Source organism: Carya illinoinensis, chromosome 11 (assembly GCF_018687715.1).
Source record: "Carya illinoinensis cultivar Pawnee chromosome 11, C.illinoinensisPawnee_v1, whole genome shotgun sequence".
NCBI lineage: Eukaryota > Viridiplantae > Streptophyta > Magnoliopsida > Fagales > Juglandaceae > Carya > Carya illinoinensis.
In genome coordinates, this window is record NC_056762.1 from 24,184,060 (window position 1) to 24,194,560 (window position 10,501).

General features: G+C 36.9%; 1 protein-coding gene across 1 annotated transcript; it reads right to left on the reverse strand.

The window, feature by feature from the left end:
- Positions 1-432: 432 nt before the first annotated feature.
- On the reverse strand, positions 433-2,595 carry LOC122282686 (expansin-like B1). The gene is made up of 4 exons (XM_043094666.1): positions 2,262-2,595; positions 1,919-2,025; positions 1,167-1,484; positions 433-902 (listed from the first exon to the last, which is right to left on the reverse strand). Exons 1-4 carry the CDS (start codon positions 2,410-2,412, stop codon positions 714-716), a joined length of 765 nt encoding a protein of 254 aa, XP_042950600.1. The 5' UTR covers positions 2,413-2,595; the 3' UTR covers positions 433-713.
- Between the last annotated feature and the right edge of the window lie 7,906 nt (positions 2,596-10,501).

Below are 10,501 nucleotides of genomic sequence, written 5' to 3' on the forward strand. Positions count from 1 at the left end.
ATATATTTGTGGAAATCTTCATGTAAGCAGGTAACATGAAAAAATTGGTTAACTAGGCAAACGCGCACGTTGTCCTTACTAGTGTTAAAGAAATCTTGGTTGCACACAACATTACAATGAATCAGAGACAGGTTATTCTACATTGAATTGCACATCAATTATTTGAGGCTTTTCGTAATTATACACAAACTATTGGGTTCATTCGTATACGAAAGAGTTGGTCCAATATATCTTTTGAGTTCTTTTCGTGTAGTTGGATGCATTCCTCCCGGTAGACATGCATGCATACAACCAAAAAAGGGAGAATTGTCTAAAAAATGATATTTGTTTGTTATGCTTAATTTTTTGTTTTCGTGTAAAAAGTTTTATTTAATTTATAAGAAAATTTTATATGTTTAAATATTGGAAATAGAATATAAAGGAAAGAGTTAGAAGGAAAATTATTTGTAACTTCATTCTTTATAATTTGAAATTTATTCATACTCATGATCTCTAATCACTAACCCCAAAGCACAACATTAACCTGGCCTATTATTTATATTACAACATGACCAAGAACACTTCTACTGACAAAGCATACAATACAATACAATACCACCTTAGTAACTAGAGAGAAACTAATAATCAATTACATAGTAACCCATGCAATGATCATACATATATCTAATAAAACATCAAAATATTATTAAAATTGAAAGAGCTTTCTAATTGGTTTAGAGCTGAATGTTTGAGTCATAAGCATCCCCAGCATTCCACGAAGCAGGCAAATTATTTTCGGATTCCACCCATTTGCTACCACCCACTTGAAACCTTACTTTTATTGGACCACTTGGCACTGAATTAGACATGTCCCAAACTGCCCCAAAGAATTTACGCATGCTCCTCCACTGTTTGCAATCCTCCTGCAAGCATCATCAAATGAACAAAGAGGCCATCCGATCCATCAGTTTATAACATTGATCATCATTTCATTTGTTCAATACACATCTTTTAATAAGAACTTATTGTGCAAATTTAAAGCGTGCAAGTTGCAATATAAAATCTTTAATAAAGAAGTAAAAGTCATTAAAAATTTTCCTTTTGTTTTTAGGCTTGCTCCAAACTCTCAAAAGTCTTGGAGTTTCATAAATTCATATAGCATTACTCGAAAAATTATATGAATATACCTGACACAATTGGACGGCTGTGATGTCATTTATACCGGCTGCATATATGACCGCTATAGCTAGATAATTAGGATATCTGCTTTGCTCATGGACTTTGAACATAAGGTTGTGACCAGGGTAGCGACACGAGATCCTTTGGTATTCTATGTCGATCACGCCGCGACTAAACAACTCCTTGGCCCATTCGGAACCACGGCGTGCCAATCTTGCATAGGCTTGGTAGCTGAGTATGAAGTCAATTTTGTCACCTCCACCATGGTCAGTCACCACCACATCCACTCCACGCTCACTGCAATATTGGGATGATGTGCACTTAACCTGAAGAGTCATCATCAACAAAACCACTAATCATACATACTATATTATTATTATTATTATTATTATTGAGACCTAGTAAAGCAAATTATATAGGTTAATTTTTCATTAGCACTATCTAACACAATCATTATCCTTGAGCTTCATATGATAGGAAGAGTGTTTCGAGTTAAAGCAAGCTCAAACAGGTTGGGGTAGACCATGCAAGCTAGTGTGTTATTCTTTATTCGCAACACCTATCCACTTAATTATTCATGCAATAGTACCATGCATTATATGATTTATAATTTTAGTGAGTACGTAAAATATTACATATTATGGAGCCCATTATAGTTATTAAAAAGTAAAAATCTTAATATTTTCTACAATAAATTCATGTGGCAAGCTTCTACATCAGCAGTGTATTTGATGAGTCAAAAACAGGTTTGTAATTTTACCCGATAGCATGCACCACAACCAGCTCCATTCCTATACAGGGTAGAGACTCCAGTCACGCTGCCATTATTGACAGTTTTTCCAAATTCACCAAACCCACAAGCTCCACCTATATGATCAACATTTAATGAGCTCAACTGTACATAGATGATATATAAACCAAATAATTTTTACACATTGCTAATAATTGGTATTAATTAGTATTTGGTAGAGAAAGAAAGTTGTTCAAAATAGTTGAGCAAATAATTCTTTCAGCATGCATGCACATAATAACTTGTAATGCATAGTTATGAATAACTCCAAATTGGTAGCCAAATAATATCTAAAAGTGTATCGCATACGTACTTGGACTCGCATGGCTATTCTGACTACCGTAGTAGGTTGCTCTTGATGAGTAAGTGGAAATGTCGTGAGAGGTGCATACAGCAGGTAAAAGCAGTACCATACAGATCACACAGAGAATACCAACTTGGTTTTCAAGTACTGCAAGCCCCATACCTTAATGGCAAGGTTTCTTGATAAAGGGTAAGATAATGGAAGAAAGAGACCAAAACCAAAGCTCTAATTAAGAAGCCTGCAGACTGAGTTGCAGTAGAAAATGGATGAGGAGGCTAATTAGAACTGGGAAGCAAAGAAATCTTAGTCTAGCATTTATAGGATTAGGGGGCCGACCAGGAAAGGTCTGTGTTGAAGTGAGAAAGGCACCTTTTTCTCCCACTTAGGGAGGAAGGGAATTATATTTAGAATTATATTTATATTATTAATGCTAATATAGGAAAAAATAATAATAACAAAATAATAATTATTATTATTATGATTCAAAAATCCATAATCTAATATATGAGAGTTCTTGAATGGCAACGACAATCTCTAAAATATATAATTTTGCATTTGCATATAGAGAAACTAATGATTTAGAGCAATCTCAATTCATTATCATTTTAAAGTTAACCCAAATTTTAACTTTTGTGACATCAAAATGTCTTAGCCAAATTCACATCCAATCAGATTATCTATTTATTTTTTATATAACAAAAAAAAGTATTAAAATAATATTTTTAATTTATTTATTTTTATAATATTTTACCATTCTATCAATTATATATATTATTTTTATAATATTTTGCGATGCACAAAATAGATGATTTTTATTTTGCATTTACTGTAGCATAAATTGACTGTTCATACAGTTTGCATAATCCACTACACAGGATATTTTGTCCTAACTCTCAACAGATATTTGTTTTGATCATTGCGATATTTTTTTTTACCATTGTAAAGACTTCTTTAAGTTTTAATTATTATATACATGTGCATTTTGACGTCAATGAATATTTTATTAATATTTTTTACTTTAATTTAAATAATAGAACTTTAATAAAACATGTCGGTCTACATTTTTTTCGTGTACAAAAATTTCTTATTAAATAAAATAAAAAGAAAAGAAAAAGAAAAATAAAAAGGATAGTTTTTCTTTTTACTGTCCTTTTTTCTCTTGGGATGCACTTATATATTGAGATGATACTTAAATTTCAAGTCACCCATTTGGAATCTAAATTATAATTTTTATTTTATTTCTTTTTCATATATTTATTTAATTAGTAAGTAAAAAATAAATAAATAGAAAAAAGATATATATCAGAAAGATTATTGAAATCTATTATAAGATTCTAAATATTTTTTATTAAATAATATTATATACAGTCATTTTTACATGCTATCTATATATTTTACTGATATGATTTGATTGGATCAATTTTTTCTAATAAAAATAAAAATAGTTGTACATAAAATTTTTATTTTTTATTTAAACAACCCACTAGCTAGACTAGCCATCTCAGCTCTGTTAATGGCATAGACGTGCAACGTTTCTACCGAAAATATTTGGATTGGTTTAAAAAGTTAATGGCATAGACGTGCAACGTTTCTACCGAAAATATTTGGATTCGTTTAAAAAGTCAGAAGCGCCACCATCTTCGTCCTCATGTACACATCGCACTAAAGGTTTGGATTTGGATTGATATGAATGGAGTTTGCGGTTTTAGTACTCTTACCTGAAACTAAAGGTTGGTTTGAAAATACATCTTATTCTAAAATTCTTATTTTATTTTATTTTATTTTTTATTTGAATATAATTTAAATATAAATATTTTTAAACTAACCATTATATTTTTTTCAATTTTTTATACCAAAATAGCAAAGAGATCCTTTTTTATGCATTTGCGTCGGCACACGTAGAGGATAAATACCAATTGTATACAATGTATTGGAAAGATACACAAACCAGATTTATGCTCACAATCGGGGTAGGTGAGTCTCGATCTTGACCATCCATTTGGTAGTTCTTCAAACACTAATCTGGAAATACCAGAGAAAGAAGAATCCTCTCCCCCTCTAAAATTTTCTCAATTTCAATTTCAATCACACTTATTCGTATAATATATTTCATCTCGGGCGACTTCATATTGTAGAACTTTTTAAAGATAAATACTCTAACTACAAATAGATTAAACAAAAATAATTATACAAATTGATATACTTGATGTGGTTCGTCAAATTATAAAATTATTTTTATTGTAAAGTAAATTTAACAAATTAGATGAAGTCAAGTCAATTTATGAAATTATTTTGTTCAATTCCTTTGTACATGTAGCAGTAGTACTCCTTAAATAGTGTCATATCAACAAATGTAACTAATGACGGAGAAAATGTGCTACATGGCAAAAGAAGCACAACAAAATATGTGTGCTTAAATAGAAGGCCAAAAAGGATAAATCACATATTGGTTAAGTAGATCAGTTTCACTGCTAAGTAGTCAGTTAGTACTGATATCGTGTTGTCAGAGGAGAAATTTGATGAGGTGGATATTAATGTTCACCTGGAGAATGGAGAAACTGTGAATTCTATTGCTACGGAATCAATGGGTGCTGATTTACTTATCACAGGTGACTCACTAGTTGTCAATGAGATTGTTGAATATTTGAAAAAACCCCCGTAGATTGGTGGTGGATTTGGTAATTCTGGAGGGGCGTGCTTGTTGCATGTTGAAAACTCAGATGTTTTGTCTTGGAGACGTTAGATGCTACGGTTGAGGAATTGGCAAAGGAGACTCTTGTGTTGCGCAGTGACGAGCTTTCTATTTTGAGTTGGGGAGGCCAGGGTCCGTTTCTAACTCAGAGGGAGTTAGTGTATTACCGCATTTTGCAAAGAGAAGGATGGTGTGTCAGATACTGAAATTCTGAAACCAAAGTTGCGATTGAGTATGAATTTACGTAGCTCCACAAAGGCTCCTAGCAGGCCTAAAAAGCTTGCTAAATGTTAGAAAACCTTCTTTTCTGTCGAGGACTCGGTTCCTCGAAGGCAAGGTTATGTGCCCTGGTTAAAGAATTAAAACATAAAGTATTAATTGTTGTGGAAACTTTTCATCAGGATTGTCAACTTAACCGTTGGCAAGGTATTTTGAGATTTGATGCTTCATACTCTAATGGTGTTTCTTGTGGTAAGCTGTGGATTTTTTGGCATGATGATGTTCATGTTGATATTCTTCAGGAGTCGGATTAGCATATTTCTTTTATGATTAATTTTATTATGCTCATCTCCACTGTCTATGCTAAATGTAAGTATATGGAGAGAAGGCATCTCTAGGACGGCCTTCTTCCATTTGGAGTTTTACAGATGCCATGGTTGATTATTGGGGACTTTAATATTATTTGTCATGATGGGGAGAGAAGAGGAGGGTGTCCGAGATTGCCAAGGGTAGTGGAAGATTTTTCCTCTTTTATCCATAATGTTGGCTTGATTGAAGTGCCTTTTTCTAGTAATAAATTGTCTTTGTGATGACCCGCTTTTACGTATATTTTCACTGAAGGAGTATTTTTAATTTAATTTATATATTAGTTTTTTCATTTTAAATTATTGTATTTTAAATTGGTTTTAATTTATTTGATGTTATGTTTAATTTATTTAGTCGTTTTACAGTTCTTAAAATCGTTTTCGGCGGATCTGTTTTTGGTTTCCAGAGTGAGGATTGGACCTCATTTCTTTTCCTGTCTCTTTTGCTTTTTCCCTTTTTCCTTTTCTTTTTCTTCTTTTCTTTCCTTTTTTTCTTTTTCTTCTTCTTTTCTTCCCCATTCTCTCTCTCCCCGTGCGCAGCAGCCCATTTCCCCTTCCCATCGCTGCCTGTTTACCAGCCCAGTGCGCAGGCGTCCGGGCACCGTGTAGTACACCACCCCCACCATTCTCTTCCCCTCCCACCAAAGATCATCCCCACCAATTTTCAGAGCCATCGGACCAGCCGTTAGCCGCCACGTATGGCTGGAAGTCACAGCACCAGTCCTGTTTTTCCTCTCTATCGCTGGTTGCTTTCTCAGCCCAGAACTGCCGCTCACCGGTGGCGTGGCCTACACTACCCACCCAGTTTTCTTCCCCTCTCACCGGTGAACATCCCCACCAAGTTTCACCTCCATCCGAGCCACCGTTAGCCGCCACGAGCTCCTCCAAGCCACACGGTTTTCACCTTTTTCGGCGCCGTCGTTCCACCTCCGGCCACCACCTCTTCACAGTTTGTTCCTCTACCTCTTGCTGACCTAACCCACCTAATTTCAGCCCTGATCCGTTGCCGGAGCAGCTCCCACGAGCTCAACTCCGTTCAGCCCATTTAATCTCCTCCACCGCCATTTCCACCCCCACCCACGGCCAAAACTCGTTTCCCTTAACTTCATAAATATCTCAAGACTATTCCCTATCAATTTCCTGCCTTGGTTTGTCCCCGTTCGGAAGTGGGTAATTTATTACCCTTGGCCATAGTGTAAATTACATTGTTACGTTGCTTTTCCTCCGCCTTTTGCAACGCCACGAGCTTTCGAAAAATACCGTATAGCGCTGTAAGTATTTTCCAAACTCTACTTTTAGATTTAAATATATTTTTCTCTTACAATAAATATTTGCTATTGGTTGGTTGATTCCGGACTGAGTCCGAGGAGTTCGGGGGTCGGATAGATTGAGGACAGAGTTGCTTGGTTTGTTGATTTGTGATTGGTTGGTTCGTTTGTGCCTTGATGATTGCATTGTATAGTGCACGCATGTTCATGTTTAAAAAAGGGAAAATCGGGTTTTCATGCAATTGCATGCATGTACATGTGTTTGTAAAATGAAAGCTGGGCTTGTAAGCGAGAAATGATCTATGGTATATGTGAACGGTTGGACTGACTGGTTTGAGTCAGAGGCACGTGTAGGGATGGTGGTAAGTAGGGACGGTGGTAGAATCTTGCCTGTAATTCCCGGCCGCCTACGGTGCACGCGTAGGGATGGTGGTAAGTAGAGACGGTGGTAGAATCCCACCTGTGATTCCTGCCTACGGTGCTCGCATAGGGACGATGGTGAGTAGGGATGGTGGTAGAGTCCCGCCTGTGATTCCCGCCTACAGTGCTCTGACGGTCTGGTTTTTGGGCCATTATCGAGGATAATGGCGAGGTTATGTTTAAAGGATATGTTTTGGGCCAAATGAGACTTTTGGCATGAGTTGGTGAGGAATACGTTTTTGGGGCCAAATGGGATTTTGGCGTGCGTGGAAAAAATGTGATTTTATGGGATATGAGCATTTGCATTCTTTCATGCATATTGTGGAGTTTATTATGTTTTTATCTAGTGGTGTTTGGATCTTACTTACCTGCGGCACAATTTTTGGTACTGTAGATTTTGGTGCAGAGTTCAAGGAGGGAGGAGGCTGAGCCCAAGGATGAGGCTCCGCCGGAGTTCTGAGTTGGAGTTATGCTTTGTTTTTGGCTTTAAAACAATATTTGTGTTTTGTATTATTTTACTATGTATGTTATGAATAGTTTGTATTAAACTAAGAAAAATTTTGATACTTAGTTATGACTTTGCTATCCGCTGCGTGTTTCTTCGTGCACATTTGTTGCTTATACACACACTTGGCACTTGTCGATAGGATGGTAACCCAGGTTGTCATCATCCGGACGTCTTGATTTTTCCGTGTTCGTGCATGGGGATTTGGGGCCGTCACAGTCTTCGTGTAATGGGCATGGTGGTTTGGCTCGCAGCTGGGCTCGATTGAATAGAGCTTTGTGTAATACAAGGCTTTTAGATATTTGCCCGCTGGTGTTGTTGAAATATTTTCCTCGGAAATCATCAAATCATTCATCTATGTCTCTTTGGTTGGAAAATTCAAATAAGAGGTATGGTCCAAGCATTTTTAGATTCCAGCAGATGTGGATGATGCATGACGGTTTTTGGGAGTTTGTTTTTAATTTATGGAATGAGGAAGTGGGAGGTGTTGGTTTGTGGAAACTTGCTGCAAAGTTGAAGAAAATAAAAATTGCTCTTAAAAGTTGGAATCGGGAAGTTTTCGGTTGGACTATGTTACATTTCAAAAAATTGGAGGCGGTAGTTGAGCAAAGAGAGGCAGAATTGCAAGAGTCTTACTCCCAAGAAGTGGAATCAGAAATGTTTGCTGCTCAAACGGAACTAAATGGTTGGCTGAAAATAGAGGAAACCCGTCTTGCACAAAAGATTAAAAATACTTGGAAAGGGCATGGGGAGGTAAATGCTTCTTTCTTTGCATCTCTGTAGACTAGAAAGAAGAGCTTTATTACATCCATGCATTTGTCGGGTGGAAGAGTTCTGTCTACACCGGAAGAGATCAATAATGAAGCGGTTATACACTTTGCTGATTTTTTGAGTTGCAGGCCATCAGATTCGGTTCTTTATTTAGCTAATTATTCGGGAAGAGGTGATGGAACCTAAAATTTTAAATATTTGCCAGAACCCAATAGAGCAGGAAATTAAAGATGCTTTGTTTGATATTCCATTAATAGCATCCTAGGTCCAGATGGTTTTACTTCTGATTTTTTTTAGCATTGTTGGAAGTTCGTTACGTCAGACTTGGTCGAGGCAGTACGAGACTTTTTTGCAGGTACCGTGTTGCTGTGGTACTACCGCTTCCTACATTGTTTTGATTTTGAAAGTCCCAGATCCTTGCTCTTTTGATAAATTCAGACCTATTAGCTTATGCTCGGTTGTTTATAAAATCTGTTCAAAGCTGATTGTGACTAGAATGTCAGTTGTTTTGAGTCAACTGGTTTCTTAAGAGCAAGGACCATTTTTACTAGGGAGAAGTATTTTTTAGAATATAAGCTCTACGCAGGAATTGGTTCAAGGCTTATGACACGATTGACTAGGAACTATTGTTATCTGTTTTGAAAGCATTTGGATTTTCCTCGAGGGTTTGCAATATGATTTCCAACTGTGTTACTTCGGTTTGGTTTTCTGTGGTTCTGAATGGCACTTCTAAAGGATTTTTTAAGGGTGGAAGGGGTCTCCGCCAGGGGGATCCCTTATCACCCTACTTATTCATCTTGGTGGAGGAGGTGTTTTCAAGGCTTTTGCGGAAGCAATTTCAGGATGGGCTCATTGGCTACTATTCCCAGCCTTGCAATGGTCCTTTAATTTCTCATTTGCTTTATGCGGAAGATATGGTTATTTTCTCAACGAGTAGGGAAAAAGATGTGAAGAGTATTTTAGAAGTTCTTGATCTCTATGCCCAATGGTTTGGTCAGGTGGTCAATGCCTCCAAGTCATCTATTTTCTTCACAAGGCGCCAGGAGCTGCTTAGAGCGTCAAGATTTTCGATGGGGCAATTTCCAGTGAGGTACTTGAGGGTTCCTATCTTTTCAGGTAGATTGAAGTCATGTTATTTGATGATTTGCTATTTAAAATTTCAAAAATGATTGAGGGTTGGAAGATGAGGTACCTTTCTGCTGGTGCTAGATTGCTTCTGCTTAAACATGTTCTTTCAAGTTTGTCGGTGCATTTATTATCTATATTGCCAGTACCCAACAAAATCTTTGGGAAGATTAGCAGGTTATTTAGCAATTTTTTCTGGAGTTTGTCGGAAGGAAGGCCAAAGAGGAAATGGGTGAGTTGAGAATCAGTTTGCAAGCCCGAGGATGAAGGAGGTGTGGGGTTGAGAAATATTGTCGATGTTTATAGCTCTCTTCAATCCAAATTTGCTTGGAGGTTCCTCTCGCAGAATACCTTATGGCCTCTTTTCTTTTAAAGCCAAGTATGTTAAGAATCAACATATTTCTCTTGTGGACTCGTCCAAAGGCTCTGGATTTTGGAAGTTTCTTATTAAAGTGGTTCCTTTTGTTGTTGATAAGTCTGTCTGGTGTGTGAAAGAAGGGAACTTATCCTTTTGGCATGATAAATGGCTGGAGTGAGGCCCTATATGTCACTATGTATAGATTTCTGATTTTCCTCTCTTAAAAATAAAAGAGTGCATGGTTGAGCATAGTTGGGATGTGGATTTGGTTGTCCAGCTAGTGGGTCAGGAGGCTGCTGATGATATATTATCTCGGGTTGGTGGCACTAAACCGGGGGCGGATTTGTTAATATGGCTTGGTAGTAGGGATGGGAGATTTTCAACAAGAAGTGCTTGGGATTGGCTCCATATTCCGGTTCTGAAGCACCCATGGATGGAATGGATTTGGCACTCAGGTCTGCCAAAGAAATTCTCAGTTGTCTTGTGGAAGGCGATCACCAATAAGCTAAGTGTGGACGAACGGATT

Excerpts from the sequence above, each read along its gene's own strand:
- LOC122282686 (XM_043094666.1), bottom strand. The coding sequence starts at position 2,412 with ATGGGGCTTGCAGTACTTGAAAACCAAGTTGGTATTCTCTGTGTGATC. Across the intron at positions 2,026-2,261 it reads GAATAGCCATGCGAGTCCAA|GTGGAGCTTGTGGGTTTGGT; the intron begins GTACGTATGCGA and ends TTGATCATATAG. Across the intron at positions 903-1,166 it reads CAGCCGTCCAATTGTGTCAG|GAGGATTGCAAACAGTGGAG; the intron begins GTATATTCATAT and ends TGATGCTTGCAG.